Source organism: Ptychodera flava, chromosome 17 (assembly GCF_041260155.1).
Source record: "Ptychodera flava strain L36383 chromosome 17, AS_Pfla_20210202, whole genome shotgun sequence".
Taxonomy (NCBI): Eukaryota; Metazoa; Hemichordata; class Enteropneusta; family Ptychoderidae; genus Ptychodera; species Ptychodera flava.
The window spans coordinates 39,561,433-39,576,159 of record NC_091944.1 but is presented as its reverse complement, the minus strand read 5'-3'; the positions used below and the strand labels follow the sequence as shown (position 1 = coordinate 39,576,159).

Below are 14,727 nucleotides of genomic sequence, written 5' to 3'. Positions count from 1 at the left end.
ATAACTTTCTTCCAAATTTGCTATTTATCCAATGTGTTATTTCAGCAAAACTTGGCAGTGAAGGTTCATGGAAATACAATAAACTGTAAACATATTAACACTGGTCATATTACAAGGCTTTAATTCAGAAACAGGAAAAGGGAAGTAGAAACATAACTTGTTCAATGTCCCTGATCTTTAGTTCTAAGACAACAATTATTTTGTCAATTAATTCACAATTGACAATCCAAGGAGCAGCTAGGCACAGAAGATAGAGCAAAGACAGACTGGGAAAGCACAGTACAAGCAATAAACTCATCCTCCACCTAAGTATGAAGTATCAAAAATCAAAGGGGAAGAAACTTTAACGGGAGTGTGTCATACATCATCACCATAATCGCACTGAACTGTAACTGACGAGAAATAAAATGAATTCATGACTAAATTAAGAACTCAACAGAATACGAAACTCCAAACAGTCTGAGTAATCACGGTGGAAACCAAATCAAATCATGAAAGAAAACCCTTCAATATTAGACAAATCTACATAAAGTATGAAACATGGTTCCCTTCCTTTCCTAATAACACTGTGACTAACACAGAGGCACCCTATACTTTCAAACAAAGGCAACGTAAACAACATGTCGGGTTCGAAGCCACGCTGTAGGAGGGAAATGGATGGCGTCCGTCGCCATTACTAGTTTTCGCATGGTACAGTGTACGCTGTGGTGTCGGAAAATTCGATCTGCACAAACATTTTCGAGCGGAACTATCTGAATTTCAAGAGATGATAAACTGATTATAAGAGAATCGAAATATCTGTGTTCCTTATTTAAATTACGAAAATCAGAAATGCTGTACATCATGAAAATATGCGGTACCTACAAGGTTTACTGGGCGTCCCGGCCACTTGTCACAGCTACAGGACCACTCTCACAATAAAAGAAGAAACCAAGTTCTTTTGAAACATCTCATCTGATTGGCCAAAATCCATGTAGTTTTTCGAGCGGAAAGGTAGCTAAGTACTGTTAGCCGTTGGTGGCGCCCTTTTGTATTATTGAAACCAGGGGCGCGTTAAAAGTCTGGTTCCCTGACCCATTTTCCCCGGTAGAGGGCATGGGGAATAATAGGGTCAGGTACCGGCTAATGTAAACATTGACGCTATTGGGTTAAAATAAAACAAGCTGTGATTGGATGAAAGTAACACTTGTAACTTTTTCTCATGTTTTTTGGGTTTCGCACTTTCAGGCTCACTTGACACCAACTTCTTGTTTGTACCACATAGCCGTGGAGATAGAATGAAAGACTTTCTACCTCCACGATTTAGCCACTGTGATTTAGCACATCTCTTGTTACTTTTAGAACGTGGACATGATGCCTGGCATTTTTCATAAAATTCGGACACCATTCTATCCATCGAAATCAATCATCGTTCACAGTTCCAACAAAGTTTGCTTTCAATTAGCTGTGATATTGCAGCAGTATTTGTGGCGTGCATCGAACGTGCTCGGGTCATTAGGGTCACGCCACAGTCGGCGATGACCTCAATGACCCTAGCACGTTCGATACACGCCACAAGTCCTGCTGCGATATCAATAATTCTGATCCTGTCAAATTTTGACCGGCGTTTTCATGGTAGCAGCCATATTTGTTTGTAGCATGTTCTGTCAGGTGACTAACCTCCACCATCTTGAACAAAATTCTGTTCAAGATGGCTACCCGGTACCTGACCCTATTTTTCCCCACGCCCTCTACCGGGGGAAATGGGTCAGGGAACCAGTTTCCCCACGCCCTCTACCGGGGGAAATGGGTCAGGGAACCAGACTGGGGCCCGTTCGATTTGCCCATCGTGATTGTGATTACTATGACGTCACTGATCAAAGTGAGGCTGTAAACAAAACGGGATAGCACGATTTACATGTCATGGCTGCCCTCAGCACCGCCGCTTATTTCTACTTTCGTAGTGTAAGGGAAATTTTTAATTTTCAGGCTTACTTTTTGTTTTCCGAAGAAGATGATGATGATGACAGTTTGTTGTTGCTATGTCGTGCAAAAGAAAGGAAGGCGAGAGTGAAAATTAGTGGTTATGCCAAAAATGAATTTCTGCAATATCGCCTGGACGATTTCAAGCGACATTTCCGTCTGCATCGGGCAACATTCTATATCGTAAAACGCTTGCTAGCAACCAATTGTCCCGTACAACATCGCTGGGGTAGACCGCCTGTTGAGCTAAGCAAGCAGTTGCTAATAACTCTTTGGGTTATTGGCAATTCAGAATTATTGAGGTCTGTAGCTGACAGATTCGGAGTGAGTGCGTCCACTGCATACGTTACTTACCGAAGAGTTTGCAAGGACATCGTAACTCATCTGGCACCACTTGTGATCGTCAGGCTAACTGAATCCCAACAACAATTACGGCAAATAATGGAGAAGTTTGAGCAACATGAAGGCCTTCCACAATGCATAGGTTGCATCGACGGGACACACATCCCGATTAAAGCTCCAAGCGAACAGGTAAGTGTAGGATTCATAAATATCCATGAATAATGTAGTTTTGCCTTTGTTTTTAGTCTTCAGAATGAGTTGTTTACAATATGTAGCTGAAAAATTTCGATCATGGAAGTTCATGAAAATATATGCACTTTTGCAACCTTTGAAAGTTAGCACCTGAACAGAAATATTTGCAACAAGAGAACAAAAATGCGTCTTGAACTAAAGTTTGATTAAAAGGCAAAAGATAAAGCGAATGGTTGACAATGATAACGACTTGTTTTAGTAAGCGACCTCTCTCTATCTTTACCCCCATAGGAAGAAGATTACTTGAATCGAAAGGGATTTCATTCCATCCTTCTTCAAGGTGTTTGCGATGCAGATTATCAGTTTACTGATATCTACTGTGGATGGCCTGGCTCCGTTCATGATGCCAGAGTGTTGAGAAATTCTCCCCTCTGTAATGAAGCCCAGACAACCGAGGAGGAGTGTTTTCCAGGAGGTGCATATTTAATCGGCGATCAAGCATTATCCACTGAAAACACAGCTCATGGCTCCCTTTTGTGATACAGGTACATTGAATCATGCACAAAGATCGTTCAACAAAAGGCTTAGTGCGAAAAGACAGCGAATTGAACAAACATTTGGATTGTTGAAAGGACGGTTCAGAAAACTTCGTGTCAATATGGATGTCGATGTCATCGAAGACATTCCAACCATTGTCAGTGCCAGCTGTGTATTGCACAACATATGTTGTATGTGTGAGGAGGCTTTGCTGGACTACTTGGATGGATCACACAATGAGGAAGTTAACAACTTCGAGAATATTTTCCAACATGATGCAGAGGCTTTGGGAAAAAGAAACGAACTAGTCGCGTTATTGTAAAAAGAGGAATGAACGAGTTGAATGAATGAATGAATGAATGAATCGAGGGGGAAAGTGGGGGGTTAAAAGGAAAAATATTATGGAAGGAAGGGATACTTGATTATATATGAACATCGAATGTGTATCTGCAGCTGTCATAGAATACATCACTGAGCAGCAATCATTTCACAGACAAATGTCGATTGTACATTAACAATTATTTATCAAAAGTATTTTAAGTAGTAAGATTTAGCTTATGAATCATAATCATCACTGTTTTTCCTTTTTTAACAAATCTCACTTGACAACTGTGGTTATAAATATATTTGCACGTGATTGTTTTATGTATTAATATTTTGTGTTGATATATTACGAAGCATTACTGGCAATTTTAATGTTAACGATGCGACTCAGGTTCAAAGGTCGATTTTAGCAATTTTTTTTTAATTTCAAATTTTGAACCACTGACACATGGTCTTTTTTTAGCGACGAAGTTACGTAACTGAGGTAGCTTATAGAGTTGGGAGAGGCAAAGTTGACGTCATTTCCGTCAACAGCTTCCGTAAAACTATTTTGTCACACCACGTGATCACCACTTCCGTAAAACTATTTTGTCACACCACGTGATCAGTGTTATCTAACGACTATAGCATACCATTCACGCTGCACACTCACTATCAGCGAAAATAGTATCGTGTTGGATTGACATATAATTGAACGTAGAGCGTACGTGTGAGTGTATTGGCTTACATGACCAGATATGAACTGTAAATGCTCACGTGTTTCATTATATATTGCAGTTATGTGTAAATTTGAACATTTGCCACATGTTTGCAACTTCATTGAAAGTATTACGATCAACAAAATAAACAATATTCACCACAGATTAACTCTATAGGTCATTAAGTATTAAAATATGTAATTAGCTGAAATAAAAATAATTAATTTCTTTGACTGCTATAATTGTATCACCACTTATATAGCAAGTGTAATTGCCTTTGGTCAAGTCCTTCAAACTATATATTCTATACTTTGAAAGCTCATTAGATATGCAAACTATTAATTAGCTGACATGAAAACTTAAGTCATAAGTGCGAAATGACTTCCAGTATTGTTATAACCTGGTATAATCATCAATGTCATAGCATGTTATGCCAACTTTGATCAAATAAATCCAAGTATATATCCCTAATTAGGAAAGTTCATTCAACACACATATTAGGAATTGGCTGAAGCAAAAATGCTTAATGCCTTTCAATAATGTTAGCCTACATAATAGTATCTTTAATGTACATAGCAAGTTTTTTCAATTTTGGTCATGTAAATTCACATATACATCCCTAATTTCAAAAAATATATTAAATATGCAAATTAGGAGCTGGATGAAGTAAAAATGCTTAATGACTTTCAATAATGACGTATCGTAGCATCTTTAATGTACATAGCACGTTTTGTCAACTTTTGTTCAGTCAATACAGATAAATATCCCTGATTATGAAAGTTCATTAAATATGCAAATAAGGAAGCGGCTAAAGTTCAAATGCTTAATGATTTTCAATAATGTTCTATCATAGTATCTTTAATGTACATAGCCAGTTTCGTCAACTTTGGTCTCGTTAATTCAAATAAATACCCCTAATTAGGAAAGTTCATAAAATATGCAAATTGGGAATTGGCTGATGTAAAAATGCTGAATGACATTTAATAATGTTCTATCACAGTATCTTTAATGTACATGGCAAGTTTCATCAATTTTGGTGATGTAACTTCAAATAGATATCCTTAATTTCAAAAATTCATTAAATATGCAAATTAGGATTTGGATGAAGTAAAAATGCTTAATGACTTTCAATAAGGTTAAATTATAGTATCTTCAATATGCATACCAAGTTTCGTCAATTTTGATCGAGTAAATTCAGATATATACTCCTAATTAGGAAATTTCATTAAACATGCAAATTAGTAATTATCTTTCATGTCACCCCTTAATATCTTTCAAAGCTGATAAGCTGATATATCTTGGTGTGATCAACATTTATAGCGAATCTCATCAAATTGTGTGCAGTCGTTGTCAACATATATCAGTTTTCTCTAAAATCATTAATTATGCAAATGAACAAAAAGTAAGCAAGCCATACCCACCAAAAACTAATCAGTTCTTGCCATTTGCAAACTGAATCTATGTACCAGATTTGATTCTGATCTGATGAGCCGTTTTTGAGATATTGAGTACACAGACAGACAGACATCGCTGCGACATATGCCCACGTGTGTCAACACGTGAGCAAAAAATGCGATAGACAATGATGCATTTACGTTAGAACGTCCATGCTCGATTAAATTGTTTTTGTTCTGTCAGTGCAAATTACGAGATTGGTGGATGTGGATGGACATCTTGCGTGCGTTCGGTCTTTGTCTGACATGCATGTCGTTTCGATCTCTTTTTTTACTGTGCAGGGGAGAATGAATTATGTTCCTCATGGGTTTCAAATATGTAAAAAAAAATACGAAGTTTTGAGTGGATTTACGATTTCGTTTGCAATATTACGAGCGAAAATTTCAGCTTCCCATTTCATCGGCGACCGTGCAAGAAACCTCAGTCTCCTACTACGTCCGAGGCTCCATGATCACATGTTGTACCACACGAACATGAAAGGCCTCTGAAACACTCAGTGTGTAAGCCTGTGGAAATTTTCGTAGTGTTTTTTCTCATTTAATTTGGCAAATTATCAACAAAAACCTCGATAATTCAAGGTAACCCTTTCTTCTCAATCGCTTCCTGGAGTTTCAAAGTCATACCAACGAAAATGAGTGAAAAATTTCGATGCAAAAATCGTGCATCGGCGAGAGACTGAGAGTATTCTTACAGAAATAGCCCATGATTCGAGCTTGGTTTTCGTGTTTTTCGTTTGAATTTTGGCCAAATAGTCACTTTTTAGCGGGTTTGTGAAATTTTTAAAGCATCTAAAAACATTAAAATGACTTTTCATTAACAAACGAAATAAAAAAACTGAGAAATTCAATTATTTATCTACAAAATAAAAATATTTTTGGCAAGTGAATCATGCAGCTAAAAAGTGAATAATCAATGTTTTGGACGAGTACGTAGTGTGAGCGATTTTCGTGGGGATTCCCCGACCGTTCGTTCATTGCTGTGGCGCTCGAATACGCAGTCAGTTTCTGTGAAACGGGATGAAATTTTCTTTCAGGCGAGGAGTTTCAAGTTACTCTTGAGAAAAGTTACTTATTTATCAGTTGTTGTTTTACTGTTTCATGACACACGTTTTTGATTCAATCACTTGTTGACCTGAAAAACAACGATATTTAGTACTCTTTTTCAACAGACTTTTTATAGTAAGTAGCCGCGGTAACAGCTGTCAAAATACTATCGTTTTCAAAGTACATTTTGAGTGAACTTTGTAAATGAACATTCTGAACCATCGTGGAATGTTATGCTTGGAATTTTGTTGCTTTTGAGGTTTATTCATGGTTTTTTAGCTCCGCTGTCAGCGACGCGGAGCTTATCAAATAGGTTGATTTTCCGTCGTCGTCCGTCGTCGTCCGTCGTCCGTCGTCGTCGTCGTCGTCGTCGTCCGTCAACAATTGCCTTCTCCTCTGAAACCGCAAGTCCAATTGCTTTGAAATTTTATATGCGGTTCACTTGGGGTGACCTCACTTAAGTTTGTTCAAATCGTGGTGAAATTTGCATATTTGTATTTTTGGGGCATTTTTTGGTGTTTTTGGTAAAAAAATCTTCTTTTCTCAAACCGCTTGTCCGATTGCTTTGAAATTTAATATGCAGTTTACTTATGGTGACTTCAGTCAGATTTCTTCAAATCGTGGTGAAATTTGCATATTTGTATTTTTAAGGCAATTTTTGTCATTTTTGGTAAAAAAATCTTTAAAATCTTCTTCTTCAAAACTACCGGTCAGATAGCTTTGAAATTTGGTACATATGTCCCTAGGGATGATCTATTTAAGATTTGTTCAAATTGTGAAGAAATATGCAAATTTGCATTTTTAAGGCAATTTTTGCCATTTTTGGTCAAAAAATGTATTTCTCAAAAAGTACTGGTCTGATAGTTTTGAAATTTGGTATACAGGTTTCTATAGATGCACTTAGTAATATATATTGAATTTCTGATGAAATCTGTAATTTTGTATTTTTGGGCAATTTTTGCCATTTTTGGTCAAAAATGTGTATTGCCAAAACTACTCATCTGATAGCTTTGAAATTTGGTATAGAGGTTCCTACACATGAACTAAATGATATGTATTGAAATTATGATGAAATCTGCAATTTTGTATTTTTGGGGCAATTTTTGCCATTTTTGGTCAAAAATGTGTATTTCCAAAAGTACTCATCTGATAGCTTTGCAATTTAGTATACAGGTTCCTACAGATCACCTTAATGATATTTGTAGAAATTATGATGAAATCTGCGATTTTGTAATTTTGGGGCTATTTTTGGTCAAAAAACGTGTTTCTCAAAAGTACTGGTCTGATAGCTTTGAAATTTGGTATACAGGTTCCTACAGATGAGCTAAGTAATATATATTTAATTTCTCCTGAAATCTGTAATTTTGTATTTTTGGGGCAATTTTTGCAATTTTAGGTCAAAAAATGTGTATTTCAACAACTGCTCATCTGATAGCTTTGAAATTTGGTATACAGGTTTCCATAGATGAACTACATGATATTTATTGAAATAATGATGAAATCTGCAATTTTGAATTTTGTGGCAATTTTTCCCATTTTTGGTCAAAATATGTGTTTCTCAAAAAGTACTGGTCTAACAGCTTTGAAATTTGGTATACAGGTTTCTATAGATGAACTCAATTTGATCTTTTGAAATTATGATGAAATCTGCAATTTTATTTTGGGGGGGCAATTGTTGCCATTTTTGGTCAGAAAATTTTATTCTCAAAACACTACTCATCAGATAGCTTTGGTTGACATGTTCCTAGGGATGATCCGATGTGATATATTCAAAGTATGATGAAATCTTCAATTGTGTATTTTTGCAGCTTATTTTAGCCACTTTTTTCTGGCCACTGCATTGAGCTATCAAAGATTTCCTCCTTCTTCATCAACATGTGTCAAAAATAGTTATTCTCTACATAAACACAGCGGAGCTATATCGGCCGCTAGGTCGCTTGTTATAATTAGTGTTTAAGTTAGTTATATTTTGTGTTTCTTTCCATCATCAAACATTGACAAGTAAGCTTGTAAAAGTAGCCTTAAATCACTTAAATTAGAATTATGTGTTACTTTCTGGTTTTGTAATATGTAAATAAATAAATAAGTTGATTTCTTTTGATCCTTTCCACTTATTGGTATTTTTTCCTGGTTTAAAGTTACTAATATCCTTAACCCTTAGTCTCTACAATCTTAGAAAAAAATGAAACGATTGATTTAATTTAATAAAAAGAAACTTATTGTGACACAGTTCAGTCATTTTCATAACTCTGGTTCAAAATTCAGTGTGCTATACTCATATCTTGGCAGTGCTGAACTCTAAGTTCTGTCATAGTATCTGCAATTGGAGAATTACTTCACATAGAATAATTTGTAAATGTAAATCAGTGCTGTTGAAGATTATTTAATTGTCAGGGTGTTGCCAAATCTTGTGTGTATATAAGTATGTCCGGTTCTGAGATGAGCTGTATTGGCATCGAAAGGAATTTGTTAATAACTGACAATTTAATTAATACAATCAATTTTGAAATTTACTCAAAACTTTTGAGACTGAATTTGTAAATTTACTAAGAATTTTCGGAAGCTAGAGGGGAAACAGACATAACAGTGTGATGGGCGGACCAGAAAGTCCATGGAAATCAATCAGGTTCTTCTTACATGAACATTGCTGTTTGGTGTGTTGATTTGTAACACGTGCACTATGCTAACATGTTTCAACACCCAATGAAACATTTGAAACTTTATAGTCAATGCGACATATTAATAAAATTATTTTAATTTTGTATCGGAATATCACAAAACAATGTTGTCATCATCACAGTCCAGCTGTTATGAGTAAGCATGTGTACTTGGCTTGACCGATCAAGTTTCTGCAAAAAATCATTTCACTGTCAATGACAAGCTAAAGTGACGTCTTTAATAAATGTGTCCATTCAATATCCAAAGAAAATCAAGGCTATCAATGACACGAAGAAAGTTTGTCAGTCCCCACGGACGAAGTCTGGGGGGACTTATAGATTGGGTCATGTCCGTCTGTCTGTGCGTGCGTGCGTACGTCCGTCCGTCCGTCCGTCCGTTCACGCAGACATGCCCTGGTCAATTTCTTTCAAACTTTGCACAAGGATAGTACCCTACCCCATACAGATGCACGTCGATTCGTTTCACAATGCGATCAAATTTAGCCGTGTTAGACTTGGAGGACTTTTTAGTTTACACCTCCATAGACTCCCATGTATAAGGCAGTTCTCCTTCGACTCCCATGTATAAGTCAGTTCTCCGTAGACGCCCATGTATAAGGCCAAGAAAAATAAAAATTTAGTTTCTCATCGTATTCTAGTGCAAAAAGGATGCAGTGACACAGTTTTTAGTCCCCACGGATGAAGTCCAGGGGGCTTATAGATTGGGTCATGGTGTCCGGGTCATTGTGTCCGTTCGTCCATCCGTTCGTCCATCCTTTAATTCACACAGATATCTCAGACATTTTGACAAAATGTCACGTGACCTTGGTGACCGTTGACCTCAAATATACGTATTTGTCCATAACTCAGTAACCACAAGTGCTACACCCTACATATATGGTATGATGGGATGACGCCACATATTCTACCTCATTAATTATGCACATATCTAATTTTGAGCAAGCCAATAGAGCTAGAGGTCTGATTTTTGGTATATAGGGATAACTTAGCAATACAATTTTTTATACAAAATATCACGTGACCTCAATGACCTTTGACCTCAAATATACATATTTGTCCATAACTCAGTAACCACAAGTGCCACACCCTTCATATCTGGTATGATGGGAGACCTTATGACGCCACATACTGTACCTCATTAATTATGTGCATATCTTATTCTGAGCAAGCCAATAGAGCTTGATGTCTGATTTTTCGTATATAGGGATAACTATAGGATAGAAATTTTTTGACATATTGTCATGTGAACTTGATTTTTTACCTAAAATATACGTTTATAAATAAGTACCACAAGTGCTATGTCTTTTACATTTAGTAGGATGGGAGACCTTATGACAACACACGCTTTACCTCATTTATTATGCACATATCTAATTCTGGGCAAGCGAATAGAGGTAGAGGTCTGATTTTTGGCATATAGGGATTTATTAGTAATACATTTTTTTTTCCAAAATGTCACGTGACCTCAATGACCTTTGACCTTGATTATACATATATATGCATATCTCAGTAACCACAAGTTCTATACCCTTCAATTTTGATAGGATATTAGACCTTAAGATGTCACATCTTGTACCTCATTTATTATGCGCATATGTATTTCTTGGCTGGCCAATACAGCTACAGGTCTGATCTTTTTTCCCAATTTAGAACCATAACTTAGACATACCTCATGTGTTTCAAATTGGAAACAACGACATAGACCTATGTGCCGGTAGATCTCAACATATCAATCCAGTGATACTTCTTAATGACCACATTTCCCTGCCCCATCAAGACTAATACTCCTATTACTATGTCATTGTCAATAGACTTGTTTAGAATTATATTTTCGTTTTAAACTACAGTTCTTTGATGGAGTGTGGTCGTCTGGCAATCCATCATCACGGCAGATGTAGTGCATGCAATACACAGTCCACACTGTCCAATCATGCGTGCATGTTTTCCTGTTATAATTCGATGGGTCAGAAATTTGTAGTAAGGAACATACAAAATCTTGCAGATAAATGAATTTTGATGATCTATGTACATCTATGCAAATTCCAAGTTTGGTGGACATGTGAAAATTATGTTTTTTGCCTTCATGTACAAGATGGCATGTTTACCAAGCTGGACGCTCACTGCTAAAAAAACAATAGGTTTTATTACAGTTTCACATTTCAACCCTTTGTTTGCATCTTTCTCAGCAACATTCCCCAAACCTCTCTCCTTGCATCCCTACTGCTAAATGCACTGAGGAGCACAGTGTCATCATTGACACTATTTTTTGGGAAAGGTGTTGAGTAACATCGTACCGGGAAATTCCTGAAATATTACTAAAATGGCAAACTATCAGCTACACCGTGTGCCATTATTTCCCTTTTGTCTTAACGGTCGCGGATTACCGACCACGATATCTTTGATAAACATGCAGAGATTATGTATAGGCTTGGCGGTATAGTGCGCATGCGCTAGCTTCAACGTTATGCTCAGCGTTTTGAACTCCGCATGTATCGGTACGGTGAACACGTCGAGCAGACCAAATCCAGCGCTCCGTACCGTCGAAAAAGCAAGTGAGGTCCACAAAAGCGGACCTGAAAAAGACGGCAACCTGCGCAAGGTCGATTTAAATGTAAAACAGTCCGACTTTGGCTCATACTCCCTGCAATAACGATCAAGAATGCAGTGAAGAGTCTGATTTGGCCGAGGACGCAGACGATAACGGAGACGTGCTCAGTTCAACAACTATGAAAGTATTTGACACGCTGCTTTTCGAACATATTAGGCTATGCTGATTACATACCCAAGTCCAAAAATTAGCCTGAGCGAGATGAAACTTCTGTTAGTTGCGATAATTTTATCACTCTTGCTGTACATGCTTGGTGTTAGTATCGTGTTCTCTTATATCTTTCTATCTTGCAGCCTTTTCGTGTCTGCTGAGAAACCCTGAACAACACCGTACCCGACACCACGCGACATTTATATCAAGGAGTTTCCCAAGCGAGTGCAGGAGTTCATAAACACATAATGCAGATTCACAAGAGCAAGTTCACTGATCTGCTAATTTTTCGAAACGAAATGCAAATATTTTTTTTTTATTTCATGCCTTTTCTGTCTTTAAATATAACCCAAAAATTAAATTACGTCAAACGTGAATTGCGAGGGCTAACAAATGATTCTTGTGTGCATGTTGTCTAAACTTATCAATTACCCGCAGACTCCACAGCTGCTAGCTGGACCTCAACACTGAACGTAAAACAAACCCGGCTCAACTTCTATAAGTGCTGAAATTAGCAATTTTTTCTATATGAGGTCAGTCATCAAAAGTTTGACTAAAAGTAAAAATCTCCGAAATAATTATGTGTGCGCTGGTATTGCGCAAGTCGACTGACTCCACTGTAGACTAGTTGATACTCTGTCTCTCGGAACACACTGTCGATGACAGCCTGCACTGTTCTACGCTACAGCGTGATTATTATTAGTTTGATAAAATCGGTACAAGAACACATAGGCCTAAATAAAGTTTGAAAAAATAACACGAGTCAATCCCGTCGTAACGAAGGGCGACAAGTTTGCAGTGCGGTACAAAAGTCAAGAAAATACAACAGACATTTTATGTTGTCAAGAGTTACATGTGTTCGTCTCATCTTGAGGTAGGAAAACTAGCAAGTGTCATTCCGTTCGCACTGTGTCGGCGCTAACATAAACTTGACAATCATTTTTCACAAAGAACATGCATAAATTGCCGATCGCGAGACAGGAAGCAGACAACTTGAGTCAAGAACAAGTGAATGCCGACGCGATCGCGCGATGACAGCACGCAGGTCTCGATCAAATAGACTTTTTTTACATAAGTTTCGACGTCCTTGTCTTGACTGTGAACTCTGGTAACCAGATTGTAACCGTTGAGACAATGGTATACAGTTAATATGCTAGTTAAACGTTCCAAAAATGGATTAAATCGCTAAGTACCCCTCTGTGTTTGTTGTGTAAATACCACCAACTGCTGGCACTAAGCATTTGCCAGTTCAGTGTATAATTTCTTTCTATTTTCACACAATCTGCAATCCTAAACATATTAAAAATTCCCAAAACTGACTCTAAATATTTCAACTTAGTCCTGGTGTAAGAAAATGTGCAGAAAATAGTGCGCGAGTCGGACTTCTTGGTCACAATGTGTGACGCATAGGCGTTTACACAAATCGTTGATTTTCTCAGTTCCGTTTTTGGCAGTGCATACATTATTCAAATAAGTATAAGTCGGCGGCGCCTGGACAGATTAGCCTGATTTTTCACCTGTGGACAGTGAATAAATATATCTGAAAGATCATATCTCATATTTCTGATAAAAGGCCTGAAAGTGAAGATATCCTGACAAACGTGAACAAAGGCTGATAATTTATGCAAAAAACGTCAAGTTGACACTTTGAAGGTGCATTGTGCGAAAACAAAAGCGAATTTCAAAAATCCTGAACACGGTTTTTTGCCCAGTATACCCAGCCATCGATTGCCGTAAACAGATCGCCAAGGCCGATTGGAGATTTGTACTTACTCTTCTTTCAAAAAGTTAATGGAACAAAATGTTCTTGATCTAGCTGTATTTCTAAAGAATACAAATGTATGCTGAACCCTCCAGCAGCTCCGGGCTGAAAAATGTCCTGGTAACTTTTGTTCATTTGTCGTTCAGATTTTTACTGTTTTCTTAAAGAGCACATGTTTACACTGAGCTCAAGCAGCTCCAATGAATGTAATTAGTGCATGTTTTCGTATTACAGAGATGAATGGTTGTTTTTCTTTCTCTGTATTGTTCACTTACATTTGTAACACATCTTGATGTACCATACCATACTCTCTGTTAGTATGTGTCGAGTAAATAAAGATTGATTGATTGATTACACTTTTTTGAGTAAAAAAACTAAAAAACACGTGTTTTTGAGTAAAAGAGCCGTATGCGCACTGTTTTTGAAAAACTAACAAATTTTCTGAACTCTTCGGTGACTGAGCAGATAAAAAAAGTACCACATGTTGGGTGTGTGACCACTTCTTCTTTGTGAAAATGAGGATTGAAAATAAGTGACAATGAACCTGAGTCGCTACCTTAAATGTTAGTAAACTGTTTAAAAAACTTTGTTATAACTTTGGTTTAGAATATAATATTATAGAACAATGCAAACATTATTGGTAATTTTGGTATAAAGAATCTGTAAATAAATTGGCTGACAGCTTTCGATACTGATTTTAAATCAAAAATATTTATTTTGCTTATAGAATAGCGCTAACATTTTTTTAACTAATTTATATTAAATGTATAAGGAATCTTTAAATGAGTAAATTAGCTGACAATTTTCTTGTAGAAATAAAATTATCGAAATTGATTTAATGTGATGCACTTCTTATCACCCCTAAATTCATATAGGCCCTAAAGATGTACCAGTAATCCAGCTGATCCTACGACAGAAAAGGGAGAAAGAAAATGTATTCCCGGTAACCCAACCAATACTAGAAAATCGCGTGCCC

The 14,727-nt window shown here is 36.9% G+C and overlaps 1 protein-coding gene and 1 long non-coding RNA gene across 4 annotated transcripts in view; both read left to right on the top strand.

Moving 5' to 3' along the window:
• The window catches only part of LOC139116311 (germ cell-less protein-like 1), a 353,529-nt gene that overhangs the window by 250,309 nt on the left and 88,493 nt on the right, over positions 1 to 14,727 (top strand). The window contains exon 14 of one of the 3 annotated variants that reach the window (XM_070678946.1): positions 12,133 to 14,582. The exons of the other annotated variants lie outside the window; for them this stretch is intronic. Within the exon in view, the coding sequence (XP_070535047.1) occupies positions 12,133 to 12,160 (28 nt within the window). The 3' untranslated portion in view covers positions 12,161 to 14,582. Of the gene's footprint in view, positions 1 to 12,132; positions 14,583 to 14,727 lie in introns of those variants that run through there. 3 annotated transcript variants of the gene reach the window in all.
• On the top strand, positions 1,570 to 8,654 carry LOC139116314 (uncharacterized). Its single transcript, XR_011548280.1, has 2 exons — positions 1,570 to 2,493; positions 2,788 to 8,654. It is a non-coding gene; the product is annotated as an uncharacterized lncRNA (long non-coding RNA).